The 17,002-nt window shown below is 38.3% G+C and overlaps 1 protein-coding gene across 3 annotated transcripts in view; it reads left to right on the forward strand.

The window, feature by feature from the left end:
* col7a1l (collagen type VII alpha 1-like) overlaps nucleotides 1-17,002 on the forward strand; it is a 61,515-nt gene that overhangs the window by 12,333 nt on the left and 32,180 nt on the right. For 2 of the 3 annotated variants that reach the window (XM_032505353.1, XM_032505355.1), the window contains exons 6-44: nucleotides 417-590; nucleotides 785-939; nucleotides 1,585-1,717; nucleotides 1,829-1,945; nucleotides 2,465-2,620; nucleotides 3,095-3,211; nucleotides 3,332-3,478; nucleotides 3,611-3,730; nucleotides 4,321-4,479; nucleotides 4,835-4,948; nucleotides 5,189-5,338; nucleotides 5,858-5,995; nucleotides 6,362-6,508; nucleotides 7,054-7,173; nucleotides 7,882-8,028; nucleotides 8,306-8,569; nucleotides 8,743-8,882; nucleotides 9,440-9,563; nucleotides 9,943-10,086; nucleotides 10,228-10,415; nucleotides 10,826-10,906; nucleotides 11,111-11,128; nucleotides 11,221-11,247; nucleotides 11,444-11,509; nucleotides 12,294-12,374; nucleotides 12,485-12,511; nucleotides 13,068-13,112; nucleotides 13,285-13,359; nucleotides 13,439-13,534; nucleotides 13,760-13,786; nucleotides 13,976-14,029; nucleotides 14,206-14,277; nucleotides 14,384-14,443; nucleotides 14,911-14,946; nucleotides 15,067-15,111; nucleotides 15,300-15,335; nucleotides 15,544-15,588; nucleotides 16,454-16,525; nucleotides 16,606-16,638. In XM_032505353.1, the coding sequence (XP_032361244.1) occupies nucleotides 417-590; nucleotides 785-939; nucleotides 1,585-1,717; nucleotides 1,829-1,945; nucleotides 2,465-2,620; nucleotides 3,095-3,211; nucleotides 3,332-3,478; nucleotides 3,611-3,730; nucleotides 4,321-4,479; nucleotides 4,835-4,948; nucleotides 5,189-5,338; nucleotides 5,858-5,995; nucleotides 6,362-6,508; nucleotides 7,054-7,173; nucleotides 7,882-8,028; nucleotides 8,306-8,569; nucleotides 8,743-8,882; nucleotides 9,440-9,563; nucleotides 9,943-10,086; nucleotides 10,228-10,415; nucleotides 10,826-10,906; nucleotides 11,111-11,128; nucleotides 11,221-11,247; nucleotides 11,444-11,509; nucleotides 12,294-12,374; nucleotides 12,485-12,511; nucleotides 13,068-13,112; nucleotides 13,285-13,359; nucleotides 13,439-13,534; nucleotides 13,760-13,786; nucleotides 13,976-14,029; nucleotides 14,206-14,277; nucleotides 14,384-14,443; nucleotides 14,911-14,946; nucleotides 15,067-15,111; nucleotides 15,300-15,335; nucleotides 15,544-15,588; nucleotides 16,454-16,525; nucleotides 16,606-16,638 (3,950 nt within the window). The remainder of the gene's footprint in view (nucleotides 1-416; nucleotides 591-784; nucleotides 940-1,584; nucleotides 1,718-1,828; nucleotides 1,946-2,464; nucleotides 2,621-3,094; nucleotides 3,212-3,331; nucleotides 3,479-3,610; nucleotides 3,731-4,320; nucleotides 4,480-4,834; nucleotides 4,949-5,188; nucleotides 5,339-5,857; nucleotides 5,996-6,361; nucleotides 6,509-7,053; nucleotides 7,174-7,881; nucleotides 8,029-8,305; nucleotides 8,570-8,742; nucleotides 8,883-9,439; nucleotides 9,564-9,942; nucleotides 10,087-10,227; nucleotides 10,416-10,825; nucleotides 10,907-11,110; nucleotides 11,129-11,220; nucleotides 11,248-11,443; nucleotides 11,510-12,293; nucleotides 12,375-12,484; nucleotides 12,512-13,067; nucleotides 13,113-13,284; nucleotides 13,360-13,438; nucleotides 13,535-13,759; nucleotides 13,787-13,975; nucleotides 14,030-14,205; nucleotides 14,278-14,383; nucleotides 14,444-14,910; nucleotides 14,947-15,066; nucleotides 15,112-15,299; nucleotides 15,336-15,543; nucleotides 15,589-16,453; nucleotides 16,526-16,605; nucleotides 16,639-17,002) is intronic. The other variant, XM_032505354.1, reaches the window with a different exon arrangement.

Below are 17,002 nucleotides of genomic sequence, written 5' to 3' on the forward strand. Positions count from 1 at the left end.
CAAATGAATTGCAACATGGTTGATTGCTTCTATTAAGATTTATGCTTATAACGTTTTGAGACCAGATTGGGTCTTTATTGGGTGTTTGTCAAGGCCCACTTCCACAAACGTAATCCTTACAAACACACACAGTGCCAAAACTAGAGATAGGTGCCAGAGAGAGTTTGATTAAGCCTTTGTATGTCTACAGTTTGATTTGTATGGGTATGTACAGTACATCATGCAATTAAAAAAAAATCACTTGAAATGCCACAGCTCCCCCTAGTGGCGTATATAGGAAAGTATGTAAAGAAAATGCAAAGTAAAAGAAAAACACTACATAAGTGTTGCTTTGAATTGTGATTTACTTGTTTTAAAGCATGTAAAAAGTACTGTTGCTTTGTCTAAATTGTTGTTTTTGTCTATGTTGTGACCAGGTGTTAGGGGAGCTGATGAATCTGAGTTGAGGAGGATTGTGTCAAAGCCACATGAGGAGCACCTGTTACTGGGCACTGACTACTCTATTCTTGAATCCATCCTTCCCAAACTGTCCCGCAGAGTGTGTTATACTGCCTCTGAACCACCACTTCCTGTGAAAACTACCCTTCCTGGTGAGTTAATAAATTCACATGCAGTATGAAAACTTAGGTTTTATATTGAAAAATTGTAGTTTGAAAAGTACAATAAAATAATTAATAGTGTTCTCTTATTTCACTCTGCACTGTAGTTTTCCCACTTTCCGACATATTTTACATCCAGACTTACTTCATTTTATCCCTCTTTCCGTACCGCCTCTCAATCCTAGTTAAAGAGCGTGTGGTGGGTCCCAGAGACCTTCAAGTTAGCGAGTTGGCCCACAGTTCCCTCAGACTGACGTGGAGCCAGGCCACAGGTGATGTCACAGGATATCGTCTCCTGGTCCACCCTCTCAGCTCCAGTGGACACCAACAGCAGAGACAGGTGAGGGATTACGCGTCAACATGATAGTAGAGTGCTACTGAGCTGGAATGTGACAGAGCATAGTCATATTTAGCTCCCACAAAACAATCGCTACAATTGTTCGTCCTCAGGACTGACTTTTGTTCTAAACAGCATGTCACCTTTGTGACCAGCATATGTGTTGAACTAAAATGCAGTGAGTCATCTCTCATTACAGCCTGAGTCATTTGTGCAATTCCTTCTGTGCACCTCTAAAGCTCGCAACATTGTTGCATTATTGGGATCAACATGATGCCCATTTCTTCACCAATACAGTATCTGCAGTTCCGTTTGTGCTTGTTTATTGTTGTATAGTTGACCCTTGACAGACACAGATAATTATTTTACAGTACCAAATAAGGAGTATATTGCATTATGTTATAAAGCACAACAGGCCATCTAATTTGAATAGAGGGTATTGGACAGAAGTGTAAACAAAACATAAGGATGCTTGTGATTTACTGAGTTAGACACGTATATGGGAAGTGAAGATATGTATTCAAGTGCACATTTCAGAAGTCTATCTCTGTCATTTCATAGTATTCTTCCCTTCACTCTACTCTCTCTTTATTTTCCACACAAACACACACTAAGCTCCTTTTATTCTGCTGTCTTTATTATATGTAGCAGGTTGATCTGAAGGCAGATGTGAGCACAACAGTGGTTACAGAGCTGAGTCCTAAAACAGAATATTCCCTCACTGTCTACGCCATCTACCCCAGCCTCATAGGAGACTCTGCAACAATCACCATCCAGACAAGTGGGTGTTGCTCATGCATTTTTGTTTTATACAATATACAAATTCTTCTGCATATTTATTTTGGATTTTACTATACCCTGCTTCCCTGAGCAACACGTTTCTGTCTTTTAGCCCCTTTGCCTCAGGTGTCAAACTTCCGTGTTATTGAGGAAGGCCTGTTCTCTCTGCGCCTGGGCTGGACGCCTCCTCTAGGGAGGATCAACGGATTCATGATCTACATCCCAAGATGTATGCTAACATTACACTATACAATTATTATTGTTTTACAACAGTAGACCAGCAGACTAATATAAAAATAGGGTTTTAAAGATGAATCGATTAAACGATTTGTTGTCAAATGTTAAACTATTTTGATAATTGATTAATCGGTTTGAGTCATTTTTTTATAACAAAAAAGTCAAAATTCTCTGATTCCACCTCCTTAAATGTGAATATGTTCTAGTTTTTTTCCCTCCTCTATGAATGAATGAAATATCTGTGATTTGTGGACAAAACAAGACGTTTGGAATTTTTTTTTTACCATTTTCTGACATTTTCTAGACCAAACAAGTAATCGATGAATCAAGAAAATAACCAACAGATTAATCAACAGTGAAAATACTTTCTAGGTGCATCCCTGTATAAAAGTGCATTTATCAATATATATTTATATTTTTATTATTATTATTGTTGGTAAAAATCCATTATTTAAATATGTAAATGCATATTTATTTGGTATTGATTCCTCAATGGATTTTTGCTCTGCAGCCAACCGACCTGGATTTGCTTATGAGAAGCTGCTTCCTGGAGACACCTCCTCTCATGTGATTGACAGCCTGGAGGAGGATAAGAAGTATACTGTCAGTATTTATGCCGTTTACCCCCAGGGACCAAGTGAAACGGTTTCAATAGTGGGCAAGACATGTAAGTTTATCAGCTTTAATCTAGACTAAACAATGACAGGAAATGAGCTTAGATAGTTGTAACTAATAACAATTGCAGGACAAGGTCATGTGAAAAAGTATGGAACATGCTAAAACAGAAGAATGAAATGCCGAGGTGCAGTACCATAACATTTCCACAGTACTGTGCTGTTGTTCTAGGAAGAAATACCAGCATCATGTCTGTTACATAGACTCTCATGTATTTCATGGTATGCTACAGAAACATCTCCTGAGGTTTTACTTTGTTTGGAATTTATTGAGATTTGTATGTAGATGTTTGTTTCATTTCTTTAATTGCATTACTTTAAATATCCCTTTTCTCTATCAAAAATCAGATTAAATAACTTTCCGTCATTATTATTTATCACTAAATAAACTAAAGTGAAACATTGAATGTATGTGTGTGCATATGTTGTATATATCATGTTTGTGTGGATATGGATGTGGTACACAGTAAAGCTGGTACAAGTTCAGAAGTTTCTGGTCCAAAACGCCACCACTGATACTGTCCAGGCAAGATGGACATCAGTTAAGGGTGCCACAGGATACCGTCTGACATGGGAATCACCAGGTACTGTTGTTAGCTACATAATTGTACACAAGGGTGTAGCAAAGTGGAAATGACCTTGGTTAATTAAATAAAGCCAAAAAGTGTGATATTAGAGCCTCTGTGCCTCTCTGTGTCTTTCAGACGGCCACATAGAGAACGTTAACCTTGGGGACAACTTTAACTTCTACATGATCCAGGGCCTCCACTCAGCCTCTGAGTACACCGTCACCATCAACCCCATCTTTGGAGACATTGAAGGGCCTGTCACGGCCACCAAAGTCAAGACATGTAACTAGGATGCTTGCTAGGAATTACAAAAATAAAGGCGTGAATGGTCACAATATTATAGACCTAGGTAAGATCAGATTGAAGATGGCCTTTTTGTCTTCCTCTCTGTCTGTCTCTCTTTCTGTGTGTTAGTGGAAAGCAGTGCAGTACAAACCTTGAAGGTGTCTGCTGTGAGCACCAATACTGCTGATCTCACATGGAACAGTGTCCCAGGAGCCACAGGTTACAGACTGGCCTGGGGACCAACTCCTGGTGATTTATACTTTCTTTCTCTTTTAGACTTCCAGTTTTTTTATATGATAAAAGTATGTGGTATCTGGTTCTTCTAGATATATACATGACTCATGTCATGTCTCATGACTCTTGTTTATATAAAAGATATCAGTGATGTCAATCCACAGCAAGTTTCAGGTAAAGGTTGTTTCATTTGGTTCCCAATTCACTTTTATTTACAGGGTCAAATCATAACAGAAGTTGTCTCAGGACACTTTACTGATAAAGTAGGTCTAGACCACACTCTATAATTTACACAGACCCAACAATTCCCTCATACGTGTATTTATCAGTCCATGATAGACTCCCTCTGACAAGAGCTTTGAAATGCCACTGCTTTTACACTAGACACATCCACCACAGCTTGCCAGTCTGCCAGGAGAATGTGACAGGTGGGATGGCAACTCACTTTGATAAAAAACAAATGTTGGGGTAAAAAGGAGGTGGATGTTGTTTCCAGAGAAGGGGGCTTTGATGCTGAGCCAGAGTTAAGAGGAATGCCAGGCCAGTGAGGAATAATCAAATGGAAGGAAGAGTGACTGTACTGTCAATGTTAATGTTATTTTCAGAGTTTGTTGGTCGGGACCGTCCCAGGCAGATTGCTCTGAATGGCAGCACTACAGAGTACCAGCTGAAGAATGCAGCCCATGATACTGAGTATGTCCTGTCTCTCTATGTGCTGTTTGGATCTGTGGTGGGGCCTGGTATCAGTGCTACCTTCAGAACTTGTGAGTACCAGTATTCAATATGTCTCCGATCCAACTGATGTACCACTGAGGTTTAGGACTGGTTACAATGCTATGTCATCTTGTTCTTTTTGTCTAGAGTCATCTCATTCATCCAGATAGTAGCATGCAAAGGCAAAATATAATGACACAATGGTGAAGTTGTTTACACCCATAAATATAAAGTATGTTTTACATCTATGTTTTCACCTTTGTGGTGTCTTTGTTGGATTGACCAACCCTGTTCACGCTCTTTAAAGAATAACTTTACACCTGGATGGAAAATAAATTATGTCATTAACAGTGCATTTACACTAACAAATGTGGGTTATTTATGTTCCATTTTCCTTTGTCTCAGCTCCGTTAGGGTATGTGTCCAACTTCAAAGTGTCATCCTACACAAGCACCTCCATAGCTGTGGAGTGGAGTCCCATTGTTGGAGCTACTGAGTACAAACTGTCTTGGAAGACAGGTGATATATTTACCCATGTTGTTCTTTGCTCCATATCAATAAGGGGACCATTTACATGTTTAGGTCAATGAAAGAAACATTCTGTTTGTGTACTTGTCAGACAACCTGTATTAACCTTTAAAGTCTTTATATTTTGTTTGTGTCTAAAAGCGTGAATAGGAATTGCGGGAGTGACAAAAATATCCCAGTTTCTAATAGTGTGTTTTGTGTATTTGTGTGTCTGTACCTGCATGCTTAAAGGTGATAGCAACCCTCAGTCCCATTACCTGGGCCGCAGTGTTCTCTCCCATCATATCAAAGACCTGAATCCACAGTCCACCTACACAATCACCATCTGTGCAGTGTACGGCAACTCAGAGGGACCAGAAATCTCCTTATCTCAGCTCACAGGTACAGGAAGTGAGATCTCACACACTGAGGTTTATTTTAATTGATCATGATTCATCTTTAGATCTAAATAACTCTGTGCAGCTGTGCGCCCCAGTGTAATTAAATGGGTAGGGACAGTGAAGTTCCTCATCCCGTTCCACAGCAGCCTCTTGGTGTCTTTGTTTGATTGACAAGTCATGTACTTTGGTCTTCCCATTTTAACCACAGCTCCTGTCGTTGTCACTTAAAGTCTGTGTCACCGAGACCAAGCCAGCAGAGCTGCTATCATTTTATCACTGTCACTGTCAAAGTTAGTGTGTTACACCAAGCTTCAAGTTTATTACTTAGACAAATGATAGGGCGTGCAAACACAATCTCATTCAGCTCAAGATTTTGGATTGTTCTAAATTTAATGATGTCTTTATATTAATTTGTATGCATCATGATTGGAACTGATTACAATGTTGAAAGAAAAAAAATTCTTTTGAGAACGCATTTGTTAAATCCCCTGCCATGACTATATGTTTTTTTTTTTTCCAGCTGCTGTTTCAGACTCAGAGCTTATCCAGGCAGTGAGGGAGGTGAAGGTTGTGGACATTGGAGTCAACTCCTTCACTCTGTCCTGGAGGAAAACCCCGGGGGCATCTGGGTACAAAATCTCCTGGATCCCCTTCCTGGGTAAGGGACCACCATTACATTCAACCATGTGTGCTTACACCTTAATACTCACACAGATGGACACCCACAACAATTTAATTCAGTACCTACCAAAGTGTTCTTCATTTAGCTGCACTATATCTTTAATTTTACATTTTATTGACTGAAGATATTAAACATATTTTGGATATTGGCATAATTTTTTAATCATAACGATTTGTTACTACCATTTTGGACAATTGGTAATTATTTGTAGCTCCTGCAATATCACTTTTTAGACTCCTGTGGCTCATGGCAATAGAGTTGTAACTGTAAATGAGCACACAGCAGTATTGTTTCACACTCTTATTATCTCTGCATGTTGGATTTTATTATTCCCTGCTTTAGGGGGTGATGAAATATCCTATGTGGTATCTGCTGCTTCCACCACCTTTACCATCCACAAGCTGCAGGAGAGCTCAGCATATAAGATCCAGGTTTCCTCCATGGTGGGCAATAGGGAGGGAAGCCCAGTCCTGCTCACTGCACGAACCTGTGAGTCCTGCTTGCCCAAATCATTGAGGAGCAGTATGATATGTTCTCTCAATCACAGGTTTCAGGGAGATATTTATACAATTATACATAACTGAAATTGATAAACTGAAATTTGTAAATAATATTTATAATCTTGGTGAAAAAATCTTTTGTTGAAGTAATGAAAGTTTGTCACTTTAAATGTATCATTTATCACAATCCTGTAGTGGACCATCTCTGATATAAGCTTCCACAGTTTTCACTCTGACCTTGAGCGTTTGTTTTGAAGAAAATCATTGTTTTCAGGGGCGACATTGACCTTAGTAAGCAGACTGGCAAAGAATCTGCATCAAAAACAGCTTTTCGTTAGTGTCATTATCAAATTCAGTGTTTCCTTTATTTATTCGTTGGGTCACAAAGAGCTTCCGACTTGCATCATAACAATCCCTGGCTTCTTGTAAAAAACAATCCAGATGAGTTCATCGTGCTGTATGACTTAGTAAATCCATCAAATATGGCCCTTGACTTATATTTGTTTTTTTTCAATATTCATGTGTGTCTTTCAGTGGATCTTCCAAAAGTGAATGGCTTTGCTGCTCTGAACACTTCAGAGAGCAGCACTGTTCTGAACTGGACACGTGTGGCTGGTGTTTCTGGATACCTTCTCTCCTGGAGGCACATCTCAGGTAAGACCAGCTTTTACCCTTCATTTAGCATCACGTTAATATTCATGCAATTTTCAGTTCACATAACCCAAAAAGGTTTAATTCCCATACAGTGTCAACTGTTTTACATTGTGCATTGAGCTCTGTTATAAGCACTGTTTTGTTTAAAAGAGCCATTGGTTTAAAAATAAATTTTCGGTTTTCCAAGAATCGGTCTACCGTGGATAGGAGGATACGTAGCATGCATTGTGTATTAAGTATCAGCATAACCACTCTTTTGTTGAAAAGGGAAATATTAAGGAAAAATATTGTTCATGTTTTATCTTACAGTGTTGCACAAGCTCACCTTTTCTTTGATATGACATCAATGTAAAATTAATAGCAAAATATATTTAAGTGAGTTACTGTGTTGGATTGATGTAATAACTTGTTGCTATGGTTGTTATTGTGTCCACTTTGAAATGCATTACACAAGACACCAATAAATGTTCAGGTGTTGCTTAATTACCAGTCAATCTATTCCCACTGAACCACAGCATGATGCAGTGAGGCCTTTTATTAAATCATTCATCTCCCACATCATTGTATGATGACATATTGATTGATTATTTGAATTGAAAATCACTGTTTCCATTGTTACTGTAGACACATGTATTTCAATAGGTAGTCATACTTTTACTGTAATGATAACTTTGCAACAATAACTTTTTTCTTTGTGTTTCTTTTCAGTGTTGGATACAAAAACAGAGACCCTGGGACCTGGTTTCAACTCCTTTATGATCAGTAATTTGCAGTATGGAAGAACCTATATTTTTACCATCCGCCCTTTGTATGGAGAAGTGGAGGGCCCTATAAGCACTATTTATCACAGAATATGTAAGACATGACTTACTGTAAATAGTTTGATAAGCTCTCTGAAATATTCATGAACTTTAATCTAGTATGCTACTATATGCTTATTGATTGAACAAGATATCCTTAATATGGATCTATATTGTTCCACTCATATGCTCATAACTAATATACTCTAATTGAATACATTAATAATTTTGTGTTAAAGGAGCTTTAAGCGATGTCCCGCGTTTTTTAGGCTACAACATTTTTTGTCACTGTTTTTTTCTAATCAGTTATGTAACGTGTCTGTGCATCTCAGTGGGACAAGATGGCCTGGGGGTGACAGTCGAGTCTGTGGCAGCCACAGTCACCCCTCATATCACGACTGCCACCGTCACCAACACTACCACACATCACACATACTCCAGGACCACCCGACACCCCATTGCTGTGCCACAGCCGAAATCCATAACCACCAAGAAGCCTCCAGGTCTGCCAAGTGTCACTGAAGCCAAAGCAGCTGAAGTCCCCTTCCTTCGATTAACCACACTCAGTGCAGAGACAACAGCTGCACCAAGACCAGGTACGGTTTATATAAAAAAATTGATATCGCTTAAGTTTTATGATCTACAGTGAAAGTATTGTACCTATTAATTAAGAAATAAAGTCTGTGTATAGTTTTAGGCATAGTATTAACTGATTATATATTCAATGGGGAATTGTATTTAAGGTTTGTGTGTTTATTTGTTTTGTCAGTGTGTGGTAAGGCCAAAGCAGACATAGTATTTTTAGTGGATGAGTCCTCCAGCATCGGCGCAAACAACTTTATCAAGATGAAAGACTTCATATTCCGGGTGGCAACTTACTTCCCTATCATTGGTCCTCAGGGCACACAGGTCGGTCTCTCAGTCAAGACTTTCTTTGTTTTACACTGTTCCAGCTGGATGTTGTGGTCACAATATGGCCTTGTGGTCGTAGGCTTGTTTGGTGTAGTACTACAATTACAAACTTGACTGGATTGCAGTGATTTTAAATAGTTGCTGCAAGGGGCAACCTCTAACAATCTTTGTCAGATAAAGCCAGAAAAAGAGTCTTAAAAAAGAATAAAATAGCTGCCGCAACTTAGCGAACTGCTCCAGTGAGTCTCCTGTGCAAACCAGTTCCATTGGCAGGAACATAATGTGCAATTATTTCACCAAGTCGGCAGAATCAAATTCAAACATTGGCAGAAAGAATAAACGAGGCCCAAAAGCACCATGGCTTGTAATTGTAAAAAGAAAAAGAAGTGGCAGCCAAGTAAGATGAGGCGCCTGCCTACAAACATGCAAAAAGCGGTCTCTTTAATGTATTGTATGTGTAAGGGGTATTGATTAGAATGCAATTGAGAACTATAGATTGAAGTCACACTACTTTCAGTTTAGATGACGTTATTATTATGCATATTTTCTCTCAGATAGCTGTAGTTCATTACAGTGATGAGCCTCGAATTGAATTCCGTCTAAAAGACTTCAAAGACAGAAACTCTGTGCTCAGGGCGCTCAGAGCCCTGCGTTACGGAGGGGGCAACACCAAAACAGGTTAGTGACACTCACACAAATGTGCACACTACTCTACCCCCTTTCATCCGATGGCAGATCATTCCTATATATAACATTCCTATAACACTGTTATGGTTCTGCTGTTGATGTCACTGCCTCTAACAGCTACCACGCTGGTTGACAGATAATATGCTGTTCTTGGTCCTGCTGCCATATAGATGTTTTAATACTGACTGCTGACATATCATTTGACATAAACCAAGGCTCTAATCTAATCAAGTCATATAAATAAATAAATAAATAATATAATAGCATGTGTTTAAATAAACATTACAGAGCTTTATAGATATCATACATTTAGAGTAAAACTCTCCCAGAAGTTTCAGTATTTGCTTTTAATACTTTTGTGCACTCTCAGGAAAAGGCATCAGCTACGTTCTGCAGGAACTGTTCCAGGAGGCTCTCGGGATGAGGCAAGATGTGGCCCATGTTCTAGTTCTAATTACAGATGGCAGGGCCCAGGATAATGTGGTGCCACCCTCTAGAATTGCACGTGCTCTGGGTCAGTAAAGGTTTTTATAAAGCCTTCAAAATGGTGTTGATAATGAGTTTTACTGTAACCAAAAATGTAAACTTTGAAGACAAAGAAAAAAACGGGGAGATTTTGCCTGAATTATCATGCTTTGGAACTTTTTCTCTCTAGGTGTCAGTGTCTTGGCAGTTGGAGTTTCCAATGCAGACATTGAGGAGCTGAATAAGATAGCAGCACCCACCAGCTACAAAAATATATTCTACTCACCAACCTTTGATGACTTCCCTTCCATAGAGAGAGAATTCATTAATATCATCTGTAGTGAAGAACTCCTCTCCGAGTTCAAACTAAATGCTGAGGCAAGACACAAATTTAAGTATTTTCTTTCCGTGTTATTACACCGAGATATGTTATATTTCAATCACACTTGAAATTTTAAACAACCTCTCATATTCATGCAATCCCACCTTTACAAATGGCATATATGTGTTTTAGGTAATACTCACTATACTAAAATTGCAAATTTAAAACAAATGCATCCAGAAGACAACCTCAACCACCTCTGAGGATGATCAGGCATGCATAGTGACATAAATGTAAAAATATCACTATTTTAATTGACTCACAAGGACCCTGTTGGGAGGAATACTGCAGCTGTCTTCACTTTTTGATGTAAGAGCAGTGGAAGGTGTGACTACCACACAGCTATCTCTGCCACTTAATTCTATATTATGTCAGTGTATCACTTTTTCCTCATGTCCATTTTCAGTCAGCTCAGTTGGACACCCCGACTGAAGACCCAGAAGAGCTGCTAAAGCCTCAGGGTCCCTGCTCCTCCCAATGTGTGAAGGTTGGTACTTGGTCAAAAATCCTCATTCTCCTCCTGTCACTTTCATCATCATCATCCTCATTATCATATCAGTCATAGTGCAGCCAATTAAATGCCACTGATAGGTGCTGACATTTATCTGAATTTCTCACATTAACAATGGTTTGATTGAGTTTTCTGTCTTAACAATACAACTATTAATCATATACATTATTGTTTACCCAGGGTCAGAAAGGGGAAAAGGTGAGTTCATTGAAATGTGTTAAATTGATTTAGAACTGGATGCAAAAGCAGTGTTATTTATTTTCTGTATTCCTTATTCCTCATTCTCTCAGGGAGATGGCTCTGGTCTCGGAGGTCTGGTATGTTTTATCAAGTTTTCTTTTCTACATTATGGCACATGTTAAGTGATAATACTTTCTTGCCACAAGGACATTTCCATCCATTCTCCGCTGTCCCTTCTGTATCCTGCGTTAATGTTTCCTCATTGCCATTCAACTGTACTATCTTTATTATTCACCTTTAGAATAACTTGTAGTCTTTGTTTTGTTTATGTAGAGATTTAGGCAAATCCCTGGACAGTATGATCCTTTTACTCCTTCCAAAGGAGAGAAGGGAGAAAGGGTAAGAATCAACACACACACACACACACACATGCATATACAAACACGCACACAATACACTTTACCACCATTGTCATCATTAATCATCAAGATTACCTTACCTGTCTACTGTCTTTTTGGCTGTATACTATTTTACAACTCTAGGTCAGACAGGCAAAAGTATTGAAAAAAATGTTTTTATGTGGTTTACCTCCGATGAAATAAAATGTGAAGAAATATTCCCATTTGTGCATTGTGCACTGTGCACTGTCTGGAACTACTACTAATTACAAATCAAGAGAGAGTTGGTCAGCATTAGTCACAATCAGTGACAGAGGGCTACAGTATATCACACAAAAATGAAGGAAATGAAATAAGATGGAAAGGCAGTAGAGTCAATTTCATAAATTAGTCCAATCATTTTCAGCCAGTCAATCTTAAGCTGGAGTTCAAAACAGTTTGGTTTCAGTGTTGTTGCAAGTTATATTCATTCATTTGTTTCTTCATTGTTCTTTCCACATGTGCCATGGGTGCTGCAAGCTGTGTTCATTTCCATTTTCTTATTCTACATTTGGATACAATTTCACCACATTACAATGCCATTTGCTTTAGTGGCATTTACTTTAACTACGTTAATGCTGTCTTACATTTTTCAATATATCAGAACAGAATAAATAAACAGTAAAAACATGCAGGTAATGCCTGCCATTAACTGTATCCAATCTCACAACCATGCTGTGACTGTATGGGTGAGTGTGGCTATTGTTGTATTTTCCAGCACAGACTATAATGTTTTAATATGACAGGGGCCTCCTGCAACAGATGGTGTACCTGGGTTGCCAGGACGACCAGGGAGAACTGGACCCCCAGGTTCTGCCGGCCAACGGGTAACTAACTATAAAAAAAATAAAAATAAAAAAAAATCCTCATACTGACCTGGTTAAAGTTAATCTCATTTAGGTCTGACTCTGAAAATGATATATATTCTTTTTTTCAGGGCCCGCAAGGCATACCAGGTGATATGGTAAGACCAGCATGAAAAATACCCCTAAATGTGAGGTCCCGTCTTTTGCTGCAAATATCACCTGTTTCTGTTTCTACTGTGGACTTAATAAATAAAAAATAAAGTATCAAAACGTCATCTTAATTCAAGGAAGAGAAAAGACGCTAACAGGAAGTATTCATCTGCCTTGAGCAACTTTTACTTTGTCCTTTAACATCAGACAGGAAGTGATGTTTTAATTTTCGCCTTTACTATGAGATGGGGAAGAGAGGGGACGCAAAATGAGGGTACAGTATAGAGGGATGTTGTATGCTGTATAGATTATAAAGCCATTTTAGGCAAATTTACGATTTTAGCTACATGTATAAAACATGGATTTCACTCATTGATTAATTTGACCTACAGTAGTTTAATAATGTGGGTGACATGCAACAAAGACCCTCAGGATTTTGATTACTGTACGCATTGCACCATTAAACTTTTTGATGTTTCTATACATATCAGAAAAAATTAATTGTTTAATATTTGTTGTATGTATCCACCTAATAATTACTCTTCATGTTTCTTTAAATGGCAGGGTCCACCTGGACACACTGGTCCAAAGGGACAGAGGGGAGAAAGAGTAAGTTTAGCATGTGCTTTTCATGACTGATTGCTTTCTGCTAAGATTTGAGCTGTCTGCTCTATTTATCTACTTTTGTGAAAGGGATTTGAGTGCTACAACTACAACAACCAAGAATGTAAATGCTCTGTTGTGTGTCCAAGTATCCATGTTTTTTTGTGTTTTCACTTAGGGAGAGCCTGGATATGTTATAGCTGGCACAGACGCAAATTTTGTTCCTGGACGAAAAGGAGAGCCAGGGTCTTCAGTGAGTTTTCAAAAATATTCTTTAGTTTTCAAACAGTGAACTCCAGGACAACTCAAAAACTAATCACTAAATGTTACAGGGACCCCCGGGGCATCCTGGTGTATCAGGGGTCAATGGCGCTCCAGGCCTACCTGGCCAGCCGGGGCCACCAGGGTCACCAGGATTGTCTGTCAAGGTAATGTAAACAGATTTCAAATTAAAAGTAAAAAGAAAAGCAGAGCAATGGGAAAGCAAAGTAAACATTTTTAGGCTTTAATTCTGTATTGCAATGATGATATTGTATTCTTTATTCTTTTCTTTATTCTATCATATTACATCATGCACTGTCAGCGTGACCTACAGTAATAACTATGAAGTGTCCGAAAATTCTTAACCAGAGTTTTTTTTATTTACTTTGTAGGGAGATCCTGGGGAGGTTGGAGCAAAAGTAAGTATGAGTCTTTTTAAAAAGTTGCACTGCAAAAACAATTTTACAGTGTAAATATCATGCATCCTAAATTGCTTACTTGCATACAGTATAAGGCCTATTTTTAATGCCTCAGAATCAGGAATTACCAGGTATTAAAAATTCATTGCTTCATTTTTATCTGATAATACTTCCATTATTTTTGACAAGGGTTTACGTGGGAAGCAGGGTGTGAAAGGAGACAAAGGAGAGTCGGGAAAAGATGTAAGCACATTGTTGATATTGAAGTATTGTAAGTCGCAAAAGACATTCCATAACCCAATTGAAAAATTATTGAGTTGCCTACTGAAAGTGTTTTTTTTCTCTTCTCTTTGTTTCCTTCTTGCTGTCTCTCACACCCAAACTCGGATATACACGCACACATGTTCCATCTACCGCAGGGTATTGCAGGTTTGCCTGGTCCCGTTGGCATTGATGGGATGCCAGGGTTACCAGGTCAGAAAGGAGAGCAGGTAAAAGTGTTATTAATAAAAGATATTACACATTGTGAAACAGTCTACTTGAAATAATTGAATATAAGACTGAATAACTTGGCTAATAAATATTCTTATTTTGCAGGGTAAAGAGGGAATTGGCATACAAGGTATTGAAGGTCCTCGTGGAGAGCCCGGAGAGAAGGTACATCGCAATGAACTTTAAGATAAAAAAAAGTCAACCAGAAATATAGAGTATTTTATAGTACGGTACTTGTTTTTTAAATGTTGTTCAGTGTCCACAGCATCACTAATCATTTTTGTAACTCTTCAAATTTCTGTAAGGGATTTTTTTTAACTCTTTAAATTTCTGTAAGGGATTTTTATGTGTGTGATATATACTGTATGTGTGTAGGTGTTTGTTGTGTTATGGTTGTCTAAGCTACTGGATGCCTAAAATTTCCCTCAGGATGAATAAAGTATCTATCTATCTATCTATCTATCTATCTATCTATCTATCTATCTATCTATCTATCTATCTAATATAATGAGAAACAGACTAATTATCTTATGGGACAGACAGATTGTTAAGGTGGAACAGGATTCTGGATTCAGGATGCATTAATATAAAAATCCCATTTTTGTTTCAGTGTTTGAACTGTTGTTTTGCAGGGAAATATTGGCTTAACAGGACCAGTTGGCCCAAAGGTAACAACATTGCAAAGAACATTTGAACATAACAAAAGCCTTTTTATTCTGAATGTGTCATATTTCAGTAAAAATCCCCAAACCTGTTTGTAAAAGAACATTTGTAATTAATCTTTTTAGGGTAACGATGGAGAGCAGGGCATCCAAGGAATCCTCGGACCACGGGTGTGCACTTCATCATTATCTCATGTTCAATAACAAGCAATGAGTTCCTGCATATTTCTTAGCCTCAAATGCATATGAATTAACTCCAGCTTAGTCTCATGAGACAAAATCTGTTTATCTGAGGGTAAATATTGTGTAAGAATCACTGGTGAAAGCATTCAGAGCCAGTGATTTAATTTTACCTGCAGGGAAAGAAGGGACTCAAAGGGGAGCAGGGGGACAAGGTGAGTTCATCCCACACACATCTCTGCTCTCTCTTCATTAGGCTGAAAATATTCACTCTATCATTAATATAAAGAATCAATTTAATCCTGCCAAGTGACAGGCTACTAATTATTTAATTTACACTGGTGTCACACTGGAATAAAAATGTGTGCATGCATATTTGTGCAGTTTTCAGAGTTCAACAAAATGCATATTGGATGTTTTCAGGGAGAAGGAGGAGAGATGGGACCAATAGGACCACAAGGACCCATGGTGAGTAAGGATTACATCTTATAGAATGTGGCTTAAGTTGACAATATACACTTTTTAGCAACTTGAAGTTAACATTTTGAATTGCTGAGACAAAATATTCCTTACAAATTCTTATAACTTCTATGTATTTGCATACTGCCTGCACACTGGAATGTCAGCATGTCCCACTAAACCAACATAATCCTGACTCACCTAAACATATTAAAATCAACTTTGTAATTCATTTTTGATTACAAAGATAGCCCGAGGCAGAAGCAATATAATCATTGAGCTGGGACCAAATGGCTGGAAATACCAATAAAACACAACACATACACAATGTTTTCTAGTGTCTCCAAACAGACATTTGGATGCTGCTGCTGCTGATGATGATGATGATAAATGAACTAATGAGGAAGCCATTTTTTTTAGGTTTTCAAGATTAGGCTCTTTTAGAGATGGTTATGATTACATATGATCATGCACCAAATTGTCAAACCTCAGTGGGTATCTTTATCAAATAGGCAATTTCGTCCTGCATCACTGATTTTTAATTTGAGGCAGCATAGTCCTTTGGAATCGACTATCCGTAAAAACAGCCATCATGAGGACCATCGCCGGGTCTATTGTGATACCGTTTTTTAATTCAAAAACTTCAAGCTTTGAACATAATGGATAATAAAGTGCTGGTTAACAGGAGAAAGCAGAGAGTGGTGGGTAATGTTTGTATTGTGTTTAAGAATTTATCATATTTGGAAGTTTATTAGGTAATAAAAAGAGTTTTTTTTAGAGTTGGCCCAATATATAAAGTAACATGAAATAGCAAGACATAATTCAGATTATTATTTTTTAATTTTCATGATTTCATATTATCTGATTTTTCCAGGGGCTGACGGGGCCATTGGGGTTAAAAGGAGATGAGGGTCCAAGAGGAGCCCCTGGAGATCCTGCCAAGGGTGTAAGAAAACAAAACTAACTTAAACTTAATAATAAAATAAAAGCACTTGATTCTCAGTCTTCTTTTTCCCATCACAACAGATAATTGGCCCAACTGGAAAAAAGGGTGCCAGGGTAAGTAACCAACTTTTATTTATCCAGGAAAATGTTTTTTGTGGCCACAAGCATCACTGTGGTTCCTAGTCTATCACCAGACCAAGCTCAATAGATTTGAGATTGAGCATTGATCTGGGGAGTCTGCTCTGGATTATCTCTGCACAAGAGGCGTGACCAACGGACATAGTTCAAATGACTCTGTATACAATTGGATAGTCCTTGTGACAGCGCCATCACCGGGTTTCTGCGCTCTGGTGGTGTGTGGTGGCTGCTATGTTGAATGTAAACAAGAAGCTGCTTGATCACTTCTCTATCGCCATCGTGTTAAACTCACCAATAGCACGGCAGGCAGTTAAGACAGTTTGTGATTGGATCCCGCAAA

Source organism: Etheostoma spectabile, chromosome 23, assembly GCF_008692095.1.
Source record: "Etheostoma spectabile isolate EspeVRDwgs_2016 chromosome 23, UIUC_Espe_1.0, whole genome shotgun sequence".
NCBI lineage: Eukaryota > Metazoa > Chordata > Actinopteri > Perciformes > Percidae > Etheostoma > Etheostoma spectabile.